This window comes from Triticum aestivum, chromosome 5B (genome assembly GCF_018294505.1).
Source record: "Triticum aestivum cultivar Chinese Spring chromosome 5B, IWGSC CS RefSeq v2.1, whole genome shotgun sequence".
Taxonomy (NCBI): Eukaryota; Viridiplantae; Streptophyta; class Magnoliopsida; order Poales; family Poaceae; genus Triticum; species Triticum aestivum.
This window is the reverse complement of record NC_057807.1, coordinates 622,423,761-622,450,929: the sequence shown is the minus strand read 5'-3', so window position 1 is coordinate 622,450,929 and position 27,169 is coordinate 622,423,761. Positions and strand designations below refer to the sequence as shown.

The window sequence follows — 27,169 nt, the reverse complement described above, 5'->3', positions numbered from 1 at the left end:
TTTCAGGCCTATAACCATCATCATCAAAAGCTTCATACTTTTCAAACAAAGCTTCAATTTCATAAGCAGCCTTAAAAGCAACAAATTCTTCTATTTGTTCCACATCATAGTAATCATATATACCATTAGCATAAGAAGCTAAGGTTTCATTATCATTAAATTTGCATGAAAAGGGAAGGTGTGGAGCCTCCATCCTAGAGCAATAAGTAATATCATATCTCAAGCAGAAATTCCAAGCATACCAACGCAACATAATAAATTGATCCCATAATAGTTCTCCTTTTTGTGTCGAGCGATAATCCCTAAAGTATTCACGTTGATCCAACGTGTCTCCCATTATAAAGTTGAATAGGGTTTTCTCAGGATTATCAAAGTAGTACATAATATCTCTCACATAATGAGAGTCGGGGGTTTTAGGAGTTACCCCATCTACATGAGTAGGAAGTACATCTAATTTTTTTGGTATTTTGCGTTCCATATCCATAACTAAAGATAGAGAACAACTTAGAGCAGCAAATAAAAATTACTTAGTGATAAAGCAAAAAAGCACACACGAGAATATTCACCCCATGCTATGACTCCCCGGCAACGACGCCAGAAAAAGGTCTTGATAACCCGCAAGTATACGGGATAGTTGCGGCCTCTTTCGATAAGTAAGAGTGTCGAACCCAACGAGGAGCTAAAGGTAGAACAAATACTATCTCAAGTCCTATCGGCCACTGATACGACTCTACGCACGCTTGACGCTCGCTTTACCTAGAACAAGTATGAAACTAGAGGTACTTTGTAGGTGTGATAGGATAGGTTTGCAAGATAATAAAGAACACATAAATAAAAAGTAGGGATTGTTTAGGTAAAGATGCAAGAAAGTAAATATAGCGAGTGTGGAAAAGTGGTGGTAGGAGTTGTGAAATTGTCCCTAAGCAATTGACTATGTTACTAGACCGGTAATCACTATTGCAATTCTATTTGAGGGAGAGGCATAAGCTAACATACTTTCTCTTCTTGGATCATATGCACTTATGATTGGAACTCTAGCAAGCGTCCGCAACTACTAAAGATTCATTAAGGTAAAACCCAACCATAGCATTAAAGTATCAAGTCCCCTTTTATCCCATACGCAAACAACCTACTTACTCGGGTTTGTGTTTCAGTCACTCACGCAATCCACCATAAGCAAATCATAAACACATTGCAAACCCTACAGCGGGAATCCCTCATGCTTGCGCGACACGGAGGGCACAATAGGACAGCACCAATAATAAAACATGCAACTCAAACCAATCATAGCAATTCATCAATCACCGGTAGGACCATGAAAATCTACTCACACATCATAGGATGGCAACACATCATTGGAAAATAATATGAAGCATAAAGCACCATGTTCAAGTAGAGGGTACAGCGGGTTGCAGGAGAGTGGACTGCTAGATATAGAAGGGGAAGGTGATGGAGATGTTGGTGAAGATGACGGCGGTGTTGGTGAAGATCGCGGTGATCATGATGGCTCCCAGCAGCGTTCTGGCGCCACTGGAAGCAAGGGGGAGAGAGCCCCCCTTCTTCTTCTTCTTCCTTGACCTCCTCCCTAAATGGGAGAAGGGTTTCCGCTCTGGTCCTTGGCTCCCATGGCGTGGGAGGGGCGAGAGCCCCTCCGAGATTGGATCTATCTCTCTGTTTCTGCGTTCTCTGATTCTACCCCTTCACCATTTCCTTTATATCTGGAGATCCGTAACTCCGATTGGGGTGAATATTTCACCTAGATTTTTCTCATAAAATTAGCTTTCTTGCGGCAAAAGTAGATCCTCAACTGCCTCATGGGTGGCCCACGAGAGCCCAGGGCGCTCCCAGGGGTAGGGGGCGCGCCCCCCAGTCTCATGGCCACCTCGGACACTGTTTCGCGTTGATTCATCCTCCGGAAAATCCCAAATATTCCAAAATAATTCTCCGTCCGTTTTTATCCCGTTTGGATTCCGTTTGATATTGGTTTTCTGCGAAACATAAAACATGCAACAAACAGGAACTGGCACTCGGCACTGGATCAATATGTTAGTCCCAAAAAATAGTATAAAAAGTTGCCAAAAGTATATAAAAGTTGAATAATATTGGCATGGAACAATCAAAAATTATAGATACGACGGAGACGTATCACACCACTCTCCAAGAAGTAACAAATGGTGCGTTGATGATGAACTCCTTGCTCTTGTGCTTCAAATGATAGTCTCCCCAACACTCAACTCTCTCTCATAGGATTTGGATTTGGTGGAAAGAAGATTTGAGTGGAAAGCAACTTGGGGAAGGCTAGAGATCAAGATTCATATGGTAGGAATGGAATATCTTGGCCTCAACACATGAGTAGGTAGTTCTCTCTCAGAAATGGTAAGTTGGAAGTGTAGGTTTGTTCTGATGGATCTCTCCATGAATGAAGAGGTGGTGGAGGGGTATATATAGCCTCCACACACAATCTAACCGTTACACCCAATTTACCAATCTCGGTGGGACCGAATCAACAAACTCGGTCAGACCGATTCAGTAAACCTAGTGACCGTTAGTGATTTCGGTGGGACCGACATGCAACTCGGTGGGACCGATATGCTTAGGGTCAGGGCATAACATAATCTCGGTGAGACCGATTACACAAACTCGGTGAGACCGATTTTGGTAATTAGCTAACCAGAGAGTTGGTTAGGTAAACTCGGTGGGACCAATTCGCTCTTTTTGGTGAGACCGAAATGTTACGAAAGGGAAACAGAGAGTTTACATTGCAAACTCGGTGGGACCGATCGCTCACTTCGGTTAGACCAAAACGTTACGAAGGGAAACAGAGAGATTAAAATCCCATCTCGGTAAGACCGAGATCCCTATCGGTGAGACCGATTTGCCTAGGGTTTGTGGCAGTGGCTATGACATCTGAACTCGGTGGCGCCGGATAGAAAGAGTCGGTGGGACCGATTTTGACTTTAGGTTTAGGTCATATGTTGATATGAGAAAGTAGTTGAGGGTTTTTGGAGGATATCACTAAGCACTTGAAGCAAGAAGCTCATTAAGCAACACCTCATCCCTTCTTGATAGTATTGGCTTTTCCTATAGACTCAATGTGATCTTGGATCACTAAAATGTAAAATGTAGAGTCTTGAGCTTTTGAGCTTGAGCCAATCCTTTTGTCCTTAATATTTTGAGGGATCTAGTTTCATCATCCATGCCATGCCATTCATTGAGCTTTCCTGAAATATTTTTCTTGGAATAGTATTAGCTCAATGAGTTGTATGTTGATATGAATTACCAAAACCACCTAGGGATAGTTGCACTTTCAGGTATTCGCTGAAAGCACTGAAATTATCGGTAACAGATAGTTTTGTGATAAGGTAATTCGTAACGGGTAACAAGTAACAAAAGTGAATAAGGTGCAGCAAGGTGGCCCAATCCTTTTTGTAGCAAAGGACAAGCCTGGACAAATTCTTATATGAAGGAAAACGCTCCCGAGAACACATGGGAATTATCCTCAAGCTAGTTTTCATCACGCTCATATGATTCGCGTTCGTTACTTTGATAATTTGGTATGTGGGTGGACCGGTGCTTGGGTGTTGCCCTTCCTTGGACAAGCATCCCACTTATGATTAACTACTCTCACAAGCATCCGCAACTACGAAAGAAGAATTAAGGTAAACCTAACCATAGCATGAAACATATGGATCCAAATCAACCCCTTACGAAGCAACGCATAAACTAGGGTTTAAGCTTCTGTCACCCTAGCAACCCATCAGCTACTTATTACTTCCCAATGCCTTCCTCTAGGCCCAAACAATGGTGAAGTGTCATGTAGTCGACGTTCACATAACACCACTAGAGGAAAGACAACACACATCTAATCAAAATATCGAATGAATACCAAATTCACATGACTACTTATAGCAAGACTTCTCCCATGTCTTCAGGAACAAACGTAACTACTCACAAATCATATTCATGTTCATAATCAGAGGGGTATTAATATGCATATAGGATCTGAACATATGATCTTCCACTGAATAAACCAACTAGCATCAACTACAAGGAGTAATCAACACTACTAGCAACCCACAGGTACCAATCTGAGGTGTTGAGACAAAGACCTTATACAAGAGATGAACTAGGGTTTGAGAGGAGATGGTGCTGGTGAAGATGTTGATGGAGATTGACCCCCTCCAGGTGAGAGGATCGATGGTGACGATGTTTCCCCGGCAAAACAGCTCCGCCGGAGCCCTAGATTGGTTCCGCCAAGGTTCTGCCTCGTGGTGGCGATGTCTCGTCCCGAAAGTTTCCTTCTGATTTTTTCCAGGGTAAAAGACTTCATATAGCAGAAGATGGGCACAGGAGGCCTGACAAGGGGCCCACGAGGCAGGGGGCGTGCCCAGGGGGGTAGGGCGCGCCCCCCACCATCGTGGACGGTGGATGGCCCCCCTCTGGTATTCTCTTCGCTCAGTATTTTTTACTAATTCCAAAAATAACTTCCGTGGAGTTTCAGGACTTTTGGAGTTGTGCACAATAGGTCTCTAATATTTGCTCCTTTTCCAGCCCAGAATTCCAGCTGCCGGCATTCTCCCTCTTCGTGTAAACCTTGTAAAACAAGAGAGAAAAGGCATAAGTATTGTGACATAACATGTAATAATAGCCCATAATGCCATAAATATCGATACAAAACCATGATGCAAAATGGACGTATCACCCCCCCCCCCCCCCGTGGTCGGGAACCGTCCCAGATCTAGATCGAGATCCCCTCCACCTCCTCCCCTCCCCTCTCCTCATCTTCGACCGTTGCCATCCTAGTGTCTGACCAAACCCAATCATGCGCGCAATCAAGTAGGGCTCCCCCTTGAGCATGTTCGCCACGGGCGCTGGCATGCCGAAGCGCGCCGTGTGGATGTTCTCGGTGGCCCGCTCCGGCATCCGAGCGATACGGTTATGTATGGCGCCCTGGACGGCGTCGGAGGTCCGGGGGTTGAGGGATTCGTCGTGGACGCCGGCGTGGAGAGGTGGAGGGACTGGAGCGAGGCCAGGAGGGTCGGAAGAGGAGGGAGGAGGATACGCGCCACCACAGCCTTTGATGAAGGCACCGCGGATCTGGCCGTGGCCAGAGCGTCGGGTGCTGGCGCACGCACTAGCATTCCGCGCGGCGAACGCGCTGCTGGTGTGCACCTACTTCAACCCCAACGAGCACTAGCAGTGCCTCGAGGTCGCCCACCGTGTCGCCTTTGGTAAGCTCGCCGCCACTCTCTCCCGACTCATGCCCCAATTCGCGGGTGCTAGCTAGTGCAGCAGGATCGGGATTGGACGACCCTATCCCCATTTAGCATCACGAGACAATACCATTCCGCTATGGGACGCCCTGTCTTCTCGCTCATCTTGAAGTTTCGATGCTAGATTGTCGTGTTGGATGATTTTGGCTGCTGCTTTTGCAGGTACGGCCACCTCACCTGGGAGTGGAAGCAGGGCCTTCGAGGTTACCTCCACCCACTGATCTTCGCTGTCCTTTACAAGTTTCTGGCTTTTCTTCACCTCGATACCCCCTGGTTCATGGTAATTACTCCGACATTTTGGAAATGAAACTGACAGAGTTTCAGTGTTGGATATTTCTTTGAGCAAATATTATAATTGGAACGCGGACTTCCGATTGCAGTCACAAGTCACATGGAGTTCGAACTGTCAGTGAACATAGGTCCTACCGTTCTAGTTTAGGTTAAGTGCGAGCAATTTCCAGTAGTATGAGATCTCATGTTGAATAGGTTATCTCCGGTTGCACGATAGCTAAATTTCTCATTCAGTTTGTTTTCTGAGGCCAATGTCATCCAGAACATTCAGAATTTGTATATTATTTCTATTAATTATAGCCAATTGGGTAGAGGATTTAATATGGCTAGGAAACCTTTACCCAGACCCCCTCTCCCCGCCCTCTTCCTCTTAACTTAATAGGTTTACCACTTTCTGCATATAGGGAGCATGTTCTTATCAATTTATTCATTTCTTTTGTAGGCGATGGCACCACAGCTTCTACAATCAGTATTTGCATCCATTGGAGATCAGCACACTCGCAACGCTGGTTCCCGTTGAGGACACCATGGACAAGGTACTCTGTCCCTGGTGCTGCAGCCATGGACAAGGTGCCATCCACATCTCTCTTTGTTCGATACGTATTTGGAGTATGGTACTCCATGTGGTTCTTTTCCCCCATCTATGCTTTATTGATCTATATGCATTGAGTAAAATATATATGGATCATGCTATGCTATATATGTGTATCGTCTATTGTGTCCATGTGCCAGTTAATTCATCTCATATTGCTTTGAAACTGCTACCTAAGTATCGAGTGATTCCCTTTGTTCCAGTTGTTGTTCTTAGCAGACAAATGTGGGAGAATGTACTAGCTGCATATATTGGTTCTTGGGTTTATTATTAAAGTTTTTTATCTGCATATATACATAGGCATGAGAATGCCCAGGTATGCGACCCTAAATTTAGTTTCACTGCTTTCTTACTCATGGGATTTATCCAATTAATAACTATAATGGACTAATGAGAAAAAGACAAGGGAAATTAGCTTTATAAAAATGAAACTATTCATGGTAAACATTTGGCAGAAGAGAATTACAAAATGAACAAGAGCCTCCTTCACGGGAAACATCAGGTGTGGTAAAATGCTCACTAAAAAATAGAAACTAGAGATTACTTCCTGGTTTCCTTATGCCTCGTTGCTACTGGTGATGTCTGTTTGGGTAACCCTCTGCCTCATGGTGTTCACCTGGTTGGCACCAATCTGCTAATTATACATAAGGATAATTTGAGTTATATAAATATGCTAATTGTCTAAATCACTAACATTGAACAAAATAATGTAGTCTAGAGTTCAGCATGACTTCGTTTTTTCTGCTCTTTTTCCTAAGCATATCAAAGCAAATCCAACCTCAAGCCTTTAACAGTTTGAACCATTGATCTGCTCTATGTTTCCTATCCATTTTCATATCAATTAGGTGCGTCGATATCGACACGGGGCTGGGGCAGCGGCGGTGATGACATCAACATCGACACGGGGTTGGGCGGCAGCGACAACGACGACATCGACATCGACACGGAGCTGTGGTGTCGATGACGACAACATTGTCATGGTGCTGCGACACCGACAACGATGACAACGACATCGTCACGGTGTTTCGGCGGCGGTGGCGGCGACGCCGGCGACATCAACACGGCCTTGTGGAGGCGCCGACGCTGACGACCTATACGCGTGGTGTATATTGTATATATACGTATTAATTATCTATATCAAATATGTATGATTGACTACACATAGACCATGTACGCATTACGAAATGCATGTTATGTGAGAACTATGAAATGTATGTGTAAAATGGAATAGGTAGATTTTTATTTTTTTAAATCCAAATTAGTTACTAGTAGTGTGGGGGTATGATAGAGGTGTTGCTACTATTCCATTAGTAGTAGCGCAGCTGTGAAATAGTAGTAGCGTAGGTTGCACCAACGCTACTGGTATGTCTGTTTATCAGTAGCGTGGGGTAAAAATGCGCTACTGCTAAAAAATAGTTGTAGCGTCATAGCAGTAGCGCGGTGCCCTGTGCTACTAGTATGCAAAAAACCTACGCTACTAGTAGTGTTTTTCCTAGTAGTGTGTATTCACACATGTACTAAGTTTCCGGTTAATACAATTCTAGCATGAATAATAAGCATTTATTATGATATAAGAAAATAAATGATAACTTTATTATTGCCTCTAGAGCATATTTCCTTCAACTATCAGTAATAGGATAAATTATACCTGCCTCCAGAAGCTTTAATATTTCATTTCTTACCACTTCTTTCATCTTAGGATTTAACCATCGTTGGTGATCAACAACTAGTTTAGCATCAGGCTCCAAATTAATTTTGTGCTGACATAGAGTGGGACTAATGCCCTTAAGATCATCAAGAGTATATCCAATAGCGGCACGATGCTTCTTCAGAGTTTCAATAATTTATTTTATTCATGCTCTGAAAGGTTAGCACTAATAATAACAAGATATATCTTCTTTTCATCAAGTAAGCATATTCCAAAGTACCAGGTAATTGTTTAAGCTCAAACACGGGATCACCCTTGGGTGGAGGAGGATCCCCAAGGATTTCAAAAGGCAAGTTGTGTTTCAAAATAGGTCATTGATTAAAGAATATTTCATCTATTTCCCTTCTTTCATTCATAAACATATCATTTTCATGATCTAGCAAATATTGTTCTAAAGGATCAGTAGGAGGCACGGCAATAGAAGCAAGGCCAATAATTTCATCCTTACTAGGCAATTCTTTATCATGGGGTTGTCTACAAAATTTAGAAAAATTAAAATCATGAGACATATCCCCTAAACCGACAGTAACAATATCTTTCTCGCAGTCTATATTAGCATTAACAGTATTCAAGAAAGGTCTACCAAATATAATGGGACAAAAATCATCTTGTGGGGAAGCAAGAACAAGAAAATCAGTAGGGTATTTTATTTTTCCACACAATACTTCAACATCTCTAACTAACCCAATTGGTAATATAGTATCTCTATTGGCAAGCTTAATAGTAACATCAATGCCTTCTATCTCATCAGGTGCAATATCATTCATAATTTCTTGGTATAAGGTAAAAGGAATTGCAATCACACTAGCACCCACACCACACAAGCCATGAGAACAATGATCTCCAATTTTAATGGAAACAACAGGCATGCCAACAACAGGTCTATGTTTATCCTTAGTATCGGGTTTAGCAATCCTAGTGGCTTCATCACAGAAATAAATAACATGCCCCTTAATATCATCAACCAAGAGATCTTTAACCATAGCAATACTAGGTTCAACATTAATTTGTTCAGGGGGTGTAGGTGTTCCAGTATAACTCTTACGGACCACAGTTAAAGCTTTAGCATGATCCTTTATTCTAACAAGAAAAGGTGGTTTCTCAATATAAGCAGTAGGAATAATAGGATCAACATTATAAGTAATAGCTTCTTCTTCAACTTTAATAGGTTCTACTACTTTAACTTTAATGGGAGGATGATATTTAAACCACTTCTCCTTAGAGAGATCAACATGAGTAGCAAATGATTCACAGAAATAAGCTACTATCTCAGAGTCAAGTTTGTATTTAGTGCTAAAATCACGAAAAGCATCGGTATCCATAAAATATTTAACACAATCAAACTTAAGGTTTATACTATGACTCCTTACCTTCGTCGAGTTCCCAATCTTCAGAGTTGTGTTTAATTCTTTCCAATAAATTCCATCTGAATTTAATAGTCTTCTTCATAAAAGAACCAGTGCAAGAAGTATCGAGTATGGATCGATCATTATGAGAAAGCCGAGTATAAAAGTTTTGAATAATAATTTCTCTTGAGAGTTCATGATTGGGGCATGAATATAACATTGACTTAAGCCTCCCCCAAGCTTGAGCGATATTTTCTCCTTCACCAGGCAAAAATTATATATATAATTTCGATCACAATGAACCAGATGCATAGAATAAAACTTCTCATGAAATTCCAATTTCAATTGGTTGTAGTTCCATGATCCAATATCATCACATAGCCTAAACCATGTCAATGTATTTCCCTTCAAAATAAAGGGAAGACCTTATTCTTGAAAACATCCTCGGACATACCTGCAAGCTTAAATAATCCACAAACTTCATCCACATAGATTAGGTGCATATCAGGATGTAATGTTCCATCTCCTGCATAAGGATTAGCTAGTAGTTTCTCTATCATACCCAAAGGAATTTCATAATAAATACTTTCAGTAGGTGCAGTAGGTTGAGGAACAACTCTTTGCTCTTCCGGTCGAGGTGACGATACCCTGAACAAGCCTCTCAAAGGATTATTTTCTATAGTAACAAGTGACAGCAAATTTTAGCACACTATATAAATGTTTCATTACCAAATTACACTTACCAAAGGCGCTTCACTCCCCGGCAACGGTGCCAGAAAAGAGTCTTGATGACCCACACGTATAGGGGATCTATCGTAGTCCTTTCAACAAGTAAGAGTGTCGAACCCAACGAGAGCAGAAGGAAATGACAAGCGGTTTTCAGCTAGGTATTCTCTGCAAGCACTGAAATTATCGGTGACAGATAGTTTTGTGATAAGATAATTCGTAACGAGTAACAAGTAACAAAAGTAACTAAGGTGCAGCAAGGTGGTCCAATCCTTTTTGTAGCAAAGGACAAGGTTGGACGAACTCTTATATAAAGCAAAGCGCTCTCGATGACACATGGGAATTTCTGTCAAGCTAGTTTTCATCATGCTTATATGATTCGCGTTCGTTACTTTGATAATTTGATATGTGGGTGGACCGGTGCTTGGGTGCTGCCCTTCCTTTGATAAGCCTCCCACTTATGATTAACCCCTCTCGCAAGCATCCGTAACTACAAAAGAAAAATTAAGGTAAACCTAATCATAGCATGAAACATATGGATCTAAATCAGCCCTTACGAAGCAATGCATAAACTAGGGTTTAAGTTTTTGTCACTCTAGCAACCTATCATCTACTTATTACTTCTCAATGCCTTCCCCTAGGCCCAAATCATGGTGAAGTGTCGGCATTCACGTAACACCACTAGAGGAAAGACAACATACATCTTATCAAAATATCGAACGAATATCAAATTCACATGATTACTTATAACAAGACTTCTCCCATGTTCTCAGGAACAAACGTAACTACTCACAAAGCATATTCGTGTTCATAATCAGAGGAGTATTAACAGAGGGAATACTTTTTTTTAGATTTTTTTAAATTTTTTATTGAAACAAAAACCCCGGAAAGCTATAAAACCAAGGGCCGGTTTTTTTGTTGAGTAACACAATGAGGGCCAGCTATGCAGTCGTGCCAGCCCAGGCTTTATAACTGGTGTGCTGCCTTTGCCTAGATTTTTTTATTACCACTTGGTTTAGGTTGTCCGCTACATCAAGTACCCGACAAAAGTCTTCATTCGCCCCCTCTGGTCGATATACTCTCGGTCCTAACAGGATCAATCCTTTGGAAAAAGAAAGAGAACCTTCGCTATACAAACCTGATCTCAAAGGACATCATGTTTGATGATAACACATGCAACTATCACCGACAAAAAGAAATTATGAAATTAAAAAATCATAAATTAAGGTGAATAAATGAAAAAAAATTAAAAACAAAAAACGATAAAATTTCAAGAAAGGGAAAAACAAAAAATCGGTCAGAAGCTTCTACAGCAATACAAAATCGGTCAAAAGAGCCTTACATGAGCCGGCCCACTTTACATATGTACCCTAAATAGAGGCGGGCAAGATGCACAGACTAGTGATAATTGGCACGAAGCTTGTACTCCATACGATCAATATTACTTGTGTCATGAGAGATAAATATGCCTGAGCTAATTTTCTTCTAGATCTAGTTGTGCTTTAGCAAATCCGACCTATTGGAGATGCTCTTACACAAACCTAGCCAAGGCCGTGCCACGCGGACCAGCATGTGCATGGAATTTTGGTGCGGCACATGTCTGTCATGTCACATGATTAAAAGTGTCGGGCCGGCTTTCGACCCGCCTTAGGGTTGCCATGACACAACCCTTTTATTTGTGGGCTGGCACGGCCCGAGGTGGCATGCGGACCATCCGGCTTGCAACTAGTTATTTTTTCTATTTTTATCCTTTTTGCATTTCTTAACTTTTGGATTTATTTTCCTATATTATTTTTAAATTTTTTAAATTCTTCTATATTTTTTACTATTGCCTCTGTTTATTTTTAGTTTGCATATAAGATTTGTTTTAAGTCAAATGTGGTAAAATTTGACTAAGTTTATACGAAAAATATCAACATTTACAATAGAAACTCAATATCACTAGATGCATCATTGAATTAACTTTCATATTATATAGAAAAAAGTCCATTTTACTACCCTGAATAAAGTGGGTGGTTCACTTTACCCCCTCATCAACATTTCTGCTTCTTATAGCCCCCAAACAAACTCAAACCGGACAAAACACCCCCTTGACTGGTTTGTCTCCACCCGCTGCTGATGTGGTAGTAGTCAACGGCGGTATTTGACTAATGGGGCCCACTCGTCAGGCAGCGCTGTAGGTGGTTGTGGTGGCGCGGCTGACCGGAGCAGCAGCTATGGGCACGGACCGGAGGTGGAGACCGATGGTGGGGCCGCTGGACGGCGGCGAGGTGCTGCAGGAGGCCCGGAGGTGGCCGGCGGCGAGCTCCTGGTTGGAGCAGGAGCGGTGAAGCGGCGGACCAGAGCTGGGAGTGAGAGGTCGTGGCCTCCCGTCGACTAGAGGCGGCCGACCATGGGGGAACGGGGTGTAGGGGTGGTGGCGCTTCGCACCACTTCTCACCCCCGGCTGCGCGGGGCAGGAGGCACTGCGCTAGGCCTTGCGGGGGCGTCGGGCCAGCGGATCTGGCAGGGCAACGCGGGACTTGGCGCTGGAGCGAGCGTCGTCCTCCTGGCGGCGCAGTGCAGCTCGGGCGCTGCGGTTTAGGGAGGCCGGCGGGCGCGGCTTCCGGCGGGGAGGGGGAGATGGGGAGCATCCGGATCTGGGCAAGGAAGGCTGATTCTCACCGGAATCGGCGCTGGCAGCGGCGGACGGAGCTCCATGGCGGCTCCTGGTGCTCCTGCAAGAAGAGAGGAGAGAGACGTGAGGGAAGGAAAGAGAGAGAGAAGAAGAGAGAGGGAGGGGAGGAAGAGAAAGAGAGCGAAGGGAGGAAGAGGGGCGGCGCGACTGGAGCTGCTGCTGATGCGGGCGCTCGTCGGCTGCGGCAGGAAGCCACCGGCGTGAGGAGGAGGGAGCCACCGGCAAATGTCCACGGGGCATTTTGGACGATTATGGGTCAAAACCACAGTTGACTTGTGCAACGTCAGCAGGAAGTCGAGACAAACCACCCAGGGGTCTCTTTCAACCGGTATGGGTTTGTTCACGGGGTGAGGGGAGCAGAAATATTGATCGGGGGTTAAAGTGAACCACACACTTTATTCAGGATAGTAAAATGGACTTTTTTATATTATATATCCCTAGTAGTGTAGATGTTGATAAGTTTGTATATAAATTTGCTCAAAGTTTATGAAGTTTGACTTAAGAAATATCTTATATGCAAAGTAAAAAAAGAATCGGATGGAATACTTTTTTTATTTTTTTATCGAAACAAAAAACCCGGAAAGCTAAAAAATCGAGGGCCGGTTTTTTTTAGTAACACAATGAGGGCCGGCTATGCAGCCGTGCCGGCTCGGGCTTTATAACTTTTTTTTGAAGGTAACTAGGGATTTTATTCAAAGTTCAACACCTCCGGAATACAAGCAATATCAGGAAGGACCCCTAGCCACACGTGGCGGCCCACCGGCAGAGACGCAGCTCCTTTTGCAACCGAGTGGGCCTCGAAATTATTTTCTCTATGTTCAAAACGAAAGTTAACTGAATTGAAATAGTTCCTAGTAACTTGAATCTCCTGCAGAACCGACGCGTACACTGGTATTGCATGTTGATTTATGTTGGAGATCACTTCTAAACAGTCTGATGCAATCAGCAGGTCCTGCAGGTTCAGATCATTAGCGAGGGCAAGGGCCTCACTGCACGCATGTGCCTCCAAGCTCACCGGGTCAGTCAAACCCTCGAGAACTAAAGCTGAAGCGCCAAGAAACTTGCCAGTTTTGTCTCGACACACCACGGCCGCCGCTCCCTTGTCGCCCAGAGTTGATATGGCGCCATCACAGTTTAGCTTCGCTGCTTCTCCATCAGGTGGTAACCATGCTCGCGCTCTGGGAGCCGCCAGTGCTGGTGTTGGTCGCATTTTTTGGGCTTCGACTATATCCAGCTCCTCCAAAAAACGCCTTATAAAGTTCATGGTTGACAGTGGACTTTGAAACTCATTGTCATGGATTGCCTTTCTACGAGCCCACCAAATAGCCCACATTGTAACAAGAACTCGCATTAAATCCTGTTGGGAGGTCGATTCAAACAGCCAGAACAACCATAGCCTTGCGTCAGCATTTTGATTTGAGATTACATGCTCCAGGAGCTCCTCGTCCCCCAATGCCCAGACGCATCTAGCCATGCGGCAGCTCAGTAATGAGTGACGCCAGGTATCTCCCACGGCTCCACAGATTGAAAAAGCCGGTGTGTCCGCCATGTTTCTCTCGTGACGGACTAGCCCCGTAGGGATTGATGTGTGTGCTAGCCTCCAAACAAAAACCCTGATCTTGGAAGGAACCCGAACTTTCCAGAGCTGCGACTAAGAGCTTTTATTTGCAGAAATATTGGAGTGCCCCGGTCGGTGATCAAGCCAGTCCTCCCTCTGTGCCTTAACTGCAGATATCATTCGATAAGCTGAACGCACCGAGAAAATTCCCCTCTTATCGTAATGCCATGCCCAAAAGTCTTCATGAACTCGTGTGCTCAATGGTATGTTCAGAATAACTTCGACATCGGGGAAAATAAAATGATCCATTATCACATGCTTGTTCCATGATCTGGTAGTGGAATCAATTAACTCAGAGACTAGTATTGGTGGAGTGGCCGACCTGGCACAAATTGGTCGTAGCTTGTAGTCCCTCGGAAGCCAATTTTGTTGCCATATGTTGGTATGTGTGCCCGACCCAATACGCTTGATGAGGCCCTGCGACAGAACATCTCTCCCCTCCAGTATGGAACGCCAGACCTGGGACGGACCTGCACCCAAAACGGCATCCAACATATTGCAATCTGGAAAGTACCTGGCTTTTAGGATGCGAGCACTTAATGCCCCTGGATCCTGCAGGAGCCTCCAAGCTTGGCGCGCAAGTAAGGCAAGATTAAACAGCTCCAAGTCCCTGAAGCCGAGCCCTCCCATAAACTTCGGTTTGGACATGGTTTTCCATGACACCCACGCAGTTTTCCGTTGGCCATCCTTGCTACCCCACCAGAACTTCCTAATGATGCCATTGATATGCTCACACAAGCCCCTTGGAAGTTTAAAACAGGACATAGAGTAAGTCGGGATAGATTGGGCCACGGACTTAATAAGAACCTCTTTCCCACCAGAGGATAAACACTTCTCCATCCACCCTTGCACCTTCTTCCAAATTCTGTCTTTTAAGTATTTAAACAATCCTTCCTTTGCTCTCCCAACATCCGAAGGCAAGCCAAGATATTTCTCCGTCAAAGATTCATTGTGAACAGCAAGTATGTTTTTGATAGCATCTCGAGCATCGTTCGGCACCCCTTTACTAAAGAAAATGGATGACTTCTCCATATTCACTCTCTGACCCGATGCATTATAGAAGGTCCGTAGTAACTCCTCAATCCGTGTGGCACTTCCTTCTGTTGCCTCAAAGAAAAGTAGGTTGTCATCCACAAATAGTAGATGATTAACTTCCGGTGCATTTGGCGCTACTGTGATCCCCCGAACTCCTGCCTCGGATTTCAACAGACAGGACAGCCCCTCAGCTGCTAGCAGGAACAAATATGGCGAGCTTGGGTCACCCTGGCGCAACCCTCGGAATGGCTTAAACCCATCCAGACTCCTTCCATTGAAAAGCACTGAAAAGGAGACTGATGTCACACATCTCATTACCGTGTTAATAAAGTGGGGACTGAAACCCATCTTGATCATAACAGCTTGCAAATAACGCCACTCCAGGCGATCATACGCTTTCATCATATCTAACTTCAAAGCACAGTATCTATTCCCCTTGACTCTCTAGGTTTTCATGTAATGCAAGCATTCATGTGTTGTGATGAAATTATCTGTGATGAGACGACCAGGGACAAACGCTGACTGCTCTTCGGAAATGATCTTGGGGAGGATTACCTTCAACCTGTTGGCTAAGACCTTTGAAGCAATCTTGTAGACCACGTTGCAAAGACTTATCGGCCGAAAATGTCCTAAAACTTTTGGACTTGCTATCTTGGGAACTAAAACATTGAACGTATTATTTATCTCCTCCGGTGAGCCCACACCATCAAGCACTCTGATGACAATCCTTGTTACTTCTTCACCACAAAGGTCCCAATGTTTCTGAAAGAAGTGTGCCGGAAACCCGTCCGGCCCTGGAGCTTTAGTTGGGAACATTTGAAACAAAGCGTCTTTTACCTCATCCTTTGTATAGACTGCAATCAGCCGGGCATTCATATTGCCATCCACCCTCACCGGTATATGTGATAAAACTTCTTCCATACCTATAGTTCCTTCTGACGTGTATAAGTTGGAGTAAAAAGCCGTGGCCATGTCCGCAAGCTCGACTGGGTCAGTGCACGTAGTTCCATCAATGCGGTCGAGCTGGGTTATACTGTTTTTGGCCCGCCTGGCAGATGCCTTCCTCTGGAAGAACTTGGTGTTGCTATCACCCTCGGATAGCCAAGTGATGCGTGACCGTTGCCTGGCCATAATCTCCTCTCTGTATGCCAATTCAACCATGCGGTCCTCGATCCTTCGTTCCTCGTCGCTAGGCCCCGTGCGCAGCGGGTGTGCACGCAGCGTAGCAAGATGCCGGCGCAGCTGCCGTAGCTCCTGCCGGACCGACCCAAAAGTTGTCCGCCCCCAAGTAGAAAGCGAGGCGGCCACAACCTCAAGGTTGTGCGACAAATCAGCTACTGATGAGGCTGGGCCATTGCCGTTCCATGCAGTATGAACAATATCATTGAAACGGCCATCTCTTTCCCAAGCACACTCATACCGGAACGGTTTCTTCACTGCAATGCGTTGGTTTCCAGCTTCCATCTCATTCATGAGCAAAATTGGGCTGTGATCACTCTTGACTGCTGTGAGGTGTTCCACTCTCGCAAATGGAAAGTTGTGCGACTAGCTTGCCGAAGCTAATGCCCGGTCTAAACATACTCTACAGAAATCTCCTCCCGAAACTCGTTTTTCGAAAGTCCAATCTAGCCCACTATATCCTAGATCAGCCAGCTCACATACATCCACCGCTTCTCTGAAACCCTCCATTTGTGCACTGCCGCGAGGGTTAGGGCCCATCTGCTCCTCCTGACGGAGTATCTCATTGAAATCACCAATACAAAGCCAGGGTAGCGTGCTCTCACCCCGCAACCTTTTCATTGTATCCCATGTTTTATATCTCAAACCCCTGTTGGCCTCACCATAGAAACAAGTAAGGCGCCATTGCTCATGTCCTGGTTCAGAAACCCATGAGTCTATATGATACTACGAGAAATTTTTTATTAACAAGTTCACTTCTGACTTCCAAAAAATACAAAGGCCACCACTACGCCCGTTGCTAGGGACTGCAAAACTATTCTGAAAACCCAAAGAAACCGCCAAACCTTCCACTCGATTCTTCGCCAACTGAGTCTCCACAATGCAAAGAACTGACGGCGCACTAGCCCCCACGAGATCGCGGAGCTCATGGACTATCGCAGGGTCGCCAATCCCACGACAGTTCCAGCATAAGGTCTTCATTGGGCTCGGCGGCTCTCCTCGAGGGAGGCCGCCTCCATTGCTTGACGATTGATCATCTCCTCATCATCCTGCTGCTTCCTCCTCTTGACCAGCGGGTCCTTCTCTGGTGTGGATGTTGTGGCCCTGCTCGAACTGGGCGTAGCTCCTTCAAGTAATTTGATTGTCCCCACAACCTTGCCAGCAAGGTTTGTACTTGGCAGCCCCCCAACCGTGATGGAACCATCCGCTCTCACCAGCCTTTTCCGAACTCCCTTCTCCCCCCATTCAGTGTTGTCTCCCAAAATCTCTACATCCATACCGTGTGTTGCTGGTGGGTTAGTACCGCTGCCTCCCCTCTTCCTCTTCCACCCGTAGCTCTCCCCCAACCTCTCCCACCACGGTCATCCCCACCATCTCTACTTGTCTCCCTGCTCCTTCCCCTCGCTCCGCCATCTCCTCTTCCTCTGACTCCAAAAGTTTGGGCCGGCTGTGTCTCTGGTTCCCACAGCAGCCACTCACCCCATCCAAAAGATCTGGGGTCATGCATCCCATCCCCACACTCATCATCAAGATGCCCCATGAGGCCACATGCAAAACAAAAGTCCGGTAGCTTTTCATAAAGGACGCTATATTTCTTCCTTTCCTTCAAGGTTATGTGGACAAAACGCACTAGTGGCGTATTAATGTCAACAAACACCCTCGCACGCAGGGTATTGGCTGGATTGATACGTCCTTCGTTGACAATTACCTTGAAGGGGGGATCGCCAACCTTCGCCGCCACTTTCTCAGCAAGTTCACGCTTCCTCGTCAATCCATCCGGCAGTCCTTTAACCCGAGCCCAAACTGGTAGCATATTGAGTTTGTACTCATTGACATCCGAGAAGCCATCATACTCCTGAAGAACTACCGGAGCTCTACGAAACAGCCACGGCCCTCCCTCCATAATCTTCCTCCAGTCTCCGAGGCAGTGGCATTGAACCAGAAAAAGGTTTGGTCCTTTGACATTGAACGTGACCCCTTGAGCTGCAGTCCACGCATTGCCCATCTGTGACAATAGCGCTGCATGACTAAAAGGCTTGGTGGTATGAACCCTAAACAATGCAAGCCATCGTACATCCTTAATCAGATCATCCACCTCCGCCGAGAAGTCGAGATCATCTTCCTCTTTCCCGTGGAGCTTCATCCCTGCAAATTGGTTCTCCAGATCCGGATCAGCATCAACATCGTCCCCAAAATCTTCCTCCTCATCTGTCAAGTCCCCCCATCTTCGTCCCCTCCCTGCCCTACCGCCTGTTTCCTTCTCTACTCCCTCCATCCGAACCCTATCTACCTCCTCAGATCCCATCGCCCCCCCCCCCAGCCGCCTCAGCCACCCCGGCCGCCGTCGTCTGATCTACTCCCTCGTTCCCCGCCTCCTTCGCCTTCGGTTCAGCCATGCACGGACGTACCCCTGCTGCGAAACTGTGGATCTCGCCTTCTATCGGGAGAGACCGATGAACCAGCGAGAGTTTTCGTGGACTCTGGCCAGAATCGCCAGAGGATGGGTGGAACCCTAGGAAAACCCTAGGGGATTAGAAAAGAAATAGACAAGCAAAAGACCCACGCGTTCCGCTCGGGCTTTATAACTGGTGTGCCGGACCAATCCCCCCGTGGCTAGGCCTTCGGGCCGGCACTGCCCTTTTATATAAAAGGGCCGACAAGGGCCGTGCCATGTCAGGCCCTTTTGCAGCCGCTCCGGCCCACGTGACCCTTTTACACAACCCGCTTCATTCGCTCAAAAAGAAGAAAAAACACCACCCGCTTCAACGCCGTCAAATCGACTTCCGCCCACAATCCCTAAAAGAAACTTGCGCCCACCAAATCACGCGTTCCCCACTCCGTTCCCCTCATGTCCAGCGCCGGCGACCCCGCCGGCGCGGCGGCCGCGGCGGCGCCCAACCCGTCGGTGCGCGCCCCGAGGCTGCCCCGCTGGACGCGGCAGGAGATACTGGTGCTCATCGAGGGCAAGCGCATGGTTGAAGTCCGCGGCGGCGTGCGCGGCGGGAGGGGGCGCCTGGCGGCGGCGGCGGCGGCCGGGGCGACAGGGGAGACGGCGGCAGCGGCGCTGGAGCCCAAGTGGGCCGCGGTCGCGGAGTACTGCCGGCGGCATGGCGTGGAGAGGGGGGCCGTGCAGTGCCGGAAGCGGTGGAGCAACCTCGCTGGGGACTGGAAGAAGATAAAGGAGTGGGAGCGGGCGGCAGCCGGCGCGCGGGAGCCCTCGTTCTGGGCCATGCGCAACGACGCGAGGCGGGAGCGCCGGCTCCCTGGGTTCTTCGACCGCGAGGTGTACGGCATACTCGAAGGTCGAGGTCGGGGGGTCGTCGCCGGCAGCAGCTCCGGCGGTGGTGCCGCCGTGGAGGAAGTAGGGGTGGTGCGCATGGAGGAGGATGATGAGGAGGAGGAGACAGGGGAGGAGGAAGAGGAGAGAGGGAAGGGGAAGGAGGTGGCAGTGGCAGTGGCAGTGAAGGAGACCGTGTTTGACAGTGGCCGGCCCGCCGGGGAGGAGGTGCTCTTCTCGGAGGACGAAGAGGAGGAAGATGCTGAGACGCCAGAGGCGACTCCCGCACCACCGCCGGCGGTCATCGCCCTGCCGATTTCCGAGAATTCGGAGGCATCAAGGCAGCAGAGCGCACAGCAAGGCACAACAAAAGGCAGGCAAGGAGGGCATCAAGGCAGCACCAAGACAGCAGGCTCACCGACACTGCAGCAGAGCGGGGAGAAGAGACAGCGAACCGGCGACGACGGTGAGCCCAGAGCAGAAGGCATAGCAGACAAGCTGCTGGAGATCCTAGAGCGGAACAGCCAGATCATGACGGCGCAGCTGGAGGCGCAGAACGTGAACTCGGAGCGCGACCGGGAGGAGAGGAGAGAGCAGGCCAACAGCCTGGCCGTCGTGCTCGGCAGGCTCGCCGATGCTCTTGGCAGGATCGCCGATAAGCTCTAGCTGCCTGGAGCTGGAGCTGCATGCCTGGACAGAAGAAGTTGGGTGTACAGATTGGTATAGGAGGATGATTGCTCTCCTGGCATTTGATTCCTTTTTCTCTTTGTGATGAACTTGTTCCGGAATTCAGTCCGGAAGGGTGGGGATTTATCATGTATGTAGAGTGATAAGGTTATATATAATATCTATACTGTAATTCAGGTGATCTGATTCTTAACTAGAGTGATCTTGATTGTGTATGCGTCATTTGCTGAAATGGAAATATGTATCTTTTGCTGAGTAAAAAAAATGTTTCTAAGCTTATTTGCCCTGTCACAAGTGTGCTGCATCGTTAAGATCAACCTCAATCGATCAGGGATGGATATCAACCCAAAGTGTTTCCTATGCAACAGAGATTTCGAAGACTTTGGGCATCTGTTTTTTCAGGTGCAAATTAGTGAAGCAAGTGTAGAGAGAATGTGGATTGGGAGAACAAAGGGTGATCCCTAGCTCCAAAGTAAATCAATGCTAGAGAGGCGATGATCTGATGGAATGGAAGGAATCTGCAGCATGAAGGAGGAGGACGGGATTTGCATTATAGTGTTGTTGATGTGGACATGGTGGAATGAACTCAACAAAATCCAGAGAAGTGGGAAAGGCAAAAAATTCTGGAGAAGAAGTGTGGATGATGATCAAACACCGGACAGCGGAGTTCCTGGAATATCAGTTCCAGGCTGCGGGTGAAGCACTTCCGATCGCCAGAGTCCGGAATGGGCAAGGTGCTCCTGGAAGCTGATGATATGGAATTGAAGCAGGGTATGGAGGCTGAAAGCTCTACTTCGTCGCGATTTTTCAAGATGTGAAGACTTTTGCTAGACTTCACTTTCTGAATTTCAAAGTCATGTACTGTGCAAGAACATGTAATGATGTTGCTCATGACCTTTCAGGCTTCAGCAATGGGGCAGCAAGAGGATAAACAGTCCAGTTCCCATATGCCAGATGTAACGGCCCTGTGCCTTTGTAATGTCTTTATTGGAGAGCAATTTAGCTCTATGAACTACTCCCTCTGTAAAGAAATATATGAGTGTTTAGATTACTAAAGCAGTGATCTAAACGCTCTTACATTTCTTTACGGAGGAAGTAGTAGTTGTTTAAATGCAAGGTTATGCATTAAAAAGACATCAGCCAACAAATTGGCCATTTGGAGCTACAAAGGCAAAGAAATTACTTGTAACTTGCAAGACAGTATCCATCAATCAATATCAGCACTCCATACGCTACTCCATATATAACCAAATTTCCGGTTCGACGACAACTTGTACAAGAGCTTACAGTAAAAATAGTGCTACAAACATTACAGAGGCACACCATAAAGGCTTCAAGTCCAGTTACAGCAGCACTCAACAACTCAACACAGGATTACAAACACGCATAGGTACAGCTACTCCGTCAGGTGAAGAAAAATGGTAAAGAACAACAGATCAAATCAGAATCCCCGCAAGGCATGTGAACCGAACATCTATCTACATATCACAAGGCAAGGTGAGCCGAGCTGAGCCTCGCAAGGTTGGCATCAATGCGGCACCAACCAGAGGGCTCTGAAATAGACGGCTGGAGTGAGGCCGAACTGGTTCGGGCATGAGGCGGCGCTCTGGGTCAGCCATGGTGACTTTCAGGTGGTGGCGGTGGTGTTGGGGGTGTGGGCAGCTCCGGCCTGCTGTAGAACACGGTCGTGATGAACCCGGTGGCAGGGGAGCCCACGGACGACCGCACCCAACCGTTCGGTCCTTTGTCCAGATAGCAGTCCGTTATGTCATGCAGGGTGATTGCTGGGTCAACTTTCTTGCCAGCGCACATCAACTCCACCTGCAAGCACACCATAGGTCGATACATATGGAAAATATTGAAAGCTATCACTTGCTAGGAGGTTTTGATGAACCGAGACAATGCTTCTCTCATTCTATAAATGGGATTTGTGATTACGCCCAAAAGAGGCAAAAGGATGTCCGACACAAATTCGGACTGCAAGCTGGGAACAATAATTTGAGTTTTCTCTCAGGTCTAGCTTATCGCTGACACTGGGAGAAGGGAAAACATACCTCAGCTTCACTTGAAAGATTGAGTTTCTGCACAAGGTACTTTTGTATGAAGGAAGCAGGCAATTCAACATCCCTGGATCAATGTGATAAAGGCGCAAGTTAGCGCAAACTTAACATATTGTGTTTGTACATGAAACAGTAGCCTGGATAACTCACTTGATCCTCAAAAATTTTGTAGGTAGCTGCGGTAAAGGAGGTTGTCCCTTCCTGAAACAAATGAAAACACCAAAAGCATGATTTCTGTGTTTCCTTCAAAAGGTACAATAAACGTCGTAAGAGAAGTCTAGTGCTTCTTACTGGTCAAAAGCAGCCACTAGATAGAACCATAATGCTTGCAATCTTCTCTTTTTCCTAGGTTGTTTGGCCTTGAATATTTCCTTTTTCCCCTTCAGAGTGAACACTTTCTTGCTTCCAGTCTTCTTCACTAGATTCTCCTTTTTTGTCGGGTGTTCCTTAGACTCCAACAAGCGTTTCAAGAGGCTAGCCTTTGCTTCATTGGAAGGAGCACCATGCTCTGGATCATCAGACTTGATTCCAGTTCTATTGTCCTCTTCGGAACCTGATTTGATAGATTTTTTACTTTTACCAACTCTAATATGAGAGGCCAAAGGTTTCCATCCTCCAACTTTCTTTGTTGCATCTTTACTGCCCTGCAAGGTAGAATACTGCATATAAATCATGTAAAGCACGAAAAGAATAACTAACCAGATATGACTTATACATTCAAAAAGAGTGAAACCCAAACATAGACCAATACATACATTGCAGGGTCTGAAGGGTGTGGACAATACTTCCCTCACAAACAGTTATTGCATTTGATGCATTCATAAATGACATTAAGGTTCGAACACAAATTTTAACGGCACTGTGCGTCATATGTGTATAGAAAACTAATAAGAGTTCAAGACAAACACAAAGACTGTGTTGTGCATCTATCCTAATGTCACCAGCCGATACGTACATGTGTACACACAGTAAATCTCACCATGGTTGATTGAAAAGAGTCAACTAAATCGATGTTTGTATGATCCCGTGCACAGTCGATGTTGATGCTACTCAATTACGACCTATATGATTAAACAAGAAACCTCAAATGCACATAAACACTTCAGGTACCAAACAAACAAAGGATCAAAGAGGCTCATGCTCTATTCATTTAGCATACCAGACATACAATGTATAAAGAAGTGCCCAGAACCAAGATGTGCCCAAGAGAATAAACTCAATCGATATGTTTTAGCCCCAAAGTAGTCACATAGTGCTGCTACAAAATTACAGCCTTCAGATTAAAACAAAAGCTACATACCAAAGACAAGCTGCGTAAGCACGAAGCTTTTGTTCTCCTCTTTGTGAGGCATTTCTGTATAGACACCCGAGGACCATGGACTGTCAGTGAAGATAGAGATCGTTCTTTTCTCTTGACAGGTGATTCCACCGGTGATATGGCTTCTTGGTCCACAACCTTCCGTCTTTTAGAAGGAAATATCTTTGACCTCACATATTGTAGGCTGTGATCAACTCTGAACAGAAAATTGATTGACATGAACCATAAGCTTAAGTTGTTTTTAAAAAAACTGACAATAATGTCTGCTTGTGATATGTAGGTTGAGACAAACCTGAGTTTCTCCTCTGGAGCACAGCCTAAATCAATGTTGCATGTAGGGCAGTAGCAGATCTCCTTATCGATGAACTCCTTAGATATGCACTTTCTGCAAACTGATCAAAGGTATAAATCAATGGTTGAAGCACAAAAATGGAAGAACCAATTAAGATTTTACACATAATTTCTGAAGAGCTGTTTTTCACAGTAACCTTAAAAGGCTCAAACACACAGAAATCTAAGAAGATAACTGAAAATGCTCGCTACTTTCCAAAGATAGATGACGAACTGCTTTGCAATCTCCAATACGCAACTTTAACCATTATTGTTTTTAGGGAAATACAAGCAATATATTACAAAAAAGTTATTATTGTCAAACTAATTTTCATGACAATCAAATGGTCTAGTCTACACCTAACCAGTCTAAACAACTTTTCCTGACAAGTAATGAAGTTGAAGATGCCATAGTAGATCCACCAATCACAATCTTTATACATTTCTAGTAACTTTCTGTACAGTTAGCTGGTGACCTCACTGTCTCCTGTTTTTTGCTAACAATAATACTCACACGAACAATTTCCTTATGACGCAGTACTATAAAATTCTATGGGAGACAACAGTCTTCATCATCCACTCCATTGACCGCCACCAAAATGCTTCCATTTTGTCCTAATCACAATTAAAATGGTTTATATGACAGAGAAAACTACGCATTTCAAACCTAAACAGGTTTATTTAATGAAATGTACCTACGACCTCGGTTTGTTGGCTGAAAATTTTAACCCTTTCCGGTACCGCGACAGGCTCATGAACTACGAACACAAAAATAACACCTAGGCCCCCTATCATCACAAATCCCTAGCAACCATTCAAGTAACTATTAAGCCTGAAACAAGTTGCCTACAGCCTCTTGGCAAACCATAATTCATCTGATTTCACTCGGATCACTGGCCATGCTCAAAATCACACTGTGGTTCGGGCACCCAGTCACTAATGTTATCTCCTAAATGGGCGAAACACTCGCAAAACGCATGAGCAGCAAACCCATACTTGCGGTCCTGGGGGAATTAGTAGAAGTTAGCCTCTCCGCGACAAGCTAACAGAGCATGTATGTATCAAAGCTACCACCTTTCCACATCAGACATTCAGACGAGCATACCTGTTGCATATATCCTCTATAATAACCCATACAACCCATACAACGAAATTGCAAATTCTCTGACGAGACAGCCAACGCGTCCACCTTCCACGCGCAGCACCCAGAACCGCACACAAATCGCAGCGCGTGGGAAAATATCGACGCGCGCCGCCACCTTTCCGCGCGCCGCCTCAGACGCGCCGGGGCCAGGGATCACCGCGGCAGGCGCACGGAACGGCCGAAGCAAAGCAGCCGCCTTCCACGCCATAATTCGGTCACATCGCGCTACGGTCGCAGGCGAGAGAGCAAGAAAAAAACCGTGGAGCCGGGAGGGGGCGGGAGCGGTGGGGGGGACTCACAGGTGTGGAGGCACTCGGTGATGGTGGCGGCGTCGCGGAGCAGGCGGCGGCAGAGCGGGCAGGTGAGGCACGCCACCAGGGCCGCGCGCTTCACCATCACGACGCCCGCGCCCGCGCCCCCGCCCCCGCCGTCTCCGCCGGACGGCGCGGGGCACGCCAGCACGGCGTTCTGCATGCCAGCCGGCGAGGGCTTCTCCTCGCAGCTCCGCCGGAGCGGACCGGACCGGACGCGAGCACGACCGGACGGAACCCACCTCTGCGACAGCGACAGTGACGGCCGCTGTGTCGAATGTCGATCGATCCCAGGCGACGTGTCGGCGGAGGTCTAGGTCGCCGTGGACCCAGCCCACTCGCCCCCACCCTGGCCCGAGCCCACCAGCCCATCCACCGCCCACCGCCGGCCCATAAACCCGCAGTCCTCGAGCCTCTTAACCACTCGCGTGGCGTGAATGCTTCACGTGGAGCACACTAATCCACACTCCCAGATCCGGAAGCCTCGGCGACCCAACGCCTCCCACCCACCACGCGCCGCCCCGCCGCCCCGCCGGAGCGCCGCCATGGAGGACACCCAGCGCTGGGCGTCGCTGATGCCGGAGCTGGTCGACCGCGTCGCCAACCTGCTTCTCGACACCGCCGACGTCGACTGCTACATGGCGCTCCGCGCCGTCTGCCACAGCTGGCGCGCGGCCACGGCCGACCCGGGGGGCACGCTGGAGCCGCGCTTCCGGCCGCGCGGCTGGGTCATGCTCGACTACCCGTCCCACGGCGTCGACGCGCGCCTCCTCGTCAACACCGCCACGGGCCGCTTCCACGGCCGGCGCATGCCGCTCCTCCGCGCCTACTTCGTCGTCTCCGTCACCGCCGACGGGCTGCTCGTGCTGGCCGCCAGGGACCCGCCGCACGCCGCCTGCGTGCTCCACCCCTTCACGGGCCACATGGTCCGCTTCGCGGCCCGCATGCGCGCCCACGTGCTCGCCGCCGCCGTCTCCGGCTCCGCCCCGCCCTACCTCGTCCTCTACTGCCAGGACACCATGAAGCTCTACAGGGCCGCCCCCGACAGCAAGGAGTTCGTCAGGTACAAGAAGAGGCACGCGTACCCTCTGGTGAGGAAGGCCGTGCAGGGCCTCGTCGCCGTGGACGGCCACCAGGGGCAGCTGCGGCCGCTCCCGCCCGCGGTGGTCGCCAAGATCGCCGATCTGATGAGCCCTTTCAACGACGTGCCCGCCGACGTGCCGGCCGAGGAGATCGACACCGCCTCCTGGAAGCGCTGCTTCGTGGTGGAGTCCGCCGGGGAAACGCTGGTGGTCTTCAAGCTGGAGAGCCGCGTGGAGGTCTTCAAGATGGACATGGCCGCGAGCACGCTGGAGCGCGTCAAGAGCATCGGCAGCCACGCCATCTTCGCCGGCGGCTGTCACAGGTGCGTCTGCCTCGACGCCGACAAGTTCCCGTCCATCGAAGCCAACTGCGTGTACTTCACGGACCGTCTGGGCTCGGAGTCCACCGACATGTACCGCCTGAACGAGAACGACGGGGAGCAATGTGAGAGCGTGGTGATGAGCGCTGCAAGCGGAGGCGCGCCGTCCGTGAAGCTGAACCTGCCGGCCTTCCT

At 47.4% G+C, this 27,169-nt stretch overlaps 2 protein-coding genes across 3 annotated transcripts; one reads left to right on the top strand and one right to left on the bottom strand.

Annotated features, from left to right (window-relative positions):
• Positions 1-19,211: 19,211 nt before the first annotated feature.
• LOC123113705 (trihelix transcription factor ASR3) lies at positions 19,212-20,688 on the top strand. Its single transcript, XM_044535013.1, has one exon. It carries the CDS (start codon positions 19,294-19,296, stop codon positions 20,386-20,388), a length of 1,095 nt encoding a protein of 364 aa, XP_044390948.1. The 5' UTR covers positions 19,212-19,293; the 3' UTR covers positions 20,389-20,688.
• Positions 20,689-21,616: 928 nt separating this feature from the next.
• Positions 21,617-25,885, bottom strand: LOC123113704 (E3 ubiquitin protein ligase DRIP2). 2 transcript variants are annotated; one of them, XM_044535011.1, is made up of 7 exons: positions 25,561-25,885; positions 24,080-24,179; positions 23,770-23,983; positions 22,761-23,128; positions 22,620-22,670; positions 22,464-22,536; positions 21,617-22,230 (listed from the first exon to the last, which is right to left on the bottom strand). In XM_044535011.1, exons 1-7 carry the CDS (start codon positions 25,733-25,735, stop codon positions 22,021-22,023), a joined length of 1,191 nt encoding a protein of 396 aa, XP_044390946.1. In that variant the 5' UTR covers positions 25,736-25,885; the 3' UTR covers positions 21,617-22,020. The 2 variants fall into 2 exon arrangements, with proteins under 2 accessions (XP_044390946.1, XP_044390947.1); XM_044535012.1 differs by having other exon boundaries at positions 22,761-23,113; positions 25,561-25,868.
• Positions 25,886-27,169: the final 1,284 nt, after the last annotated feature.

Coding starts and splice junctions, on each gene's coding strand:
- LOC123113704 (XM_044535011.1), bottom strand. CDS start 25,735: ATGCAGAACGCCGTGCTGGCGTGCCCCGCGCCGTCCGGCGGAGACGGC. Junction 24,180..25,560: donor CACCGAGTGCCTCCACACCT/GTGAGTCCCCCC, acceptor ACCTTTGATCAG/TTTGCAGAAAGTGCATATCT. Junction 22,671..22,760: donor CTAGTGGCTGCTTTTGACCA/GTAAGAAGCACT, acceptor CATTTGTTTCAG/GAAGGGACAACCTCCTTTAC.
- LOC123113705 (XM_044535013.1), top strand. CDS start 19,294: ATGTCCAGCGCCGGCGACCCCGCCGGCGCGGCGGCCGCGGCGGCGCCC.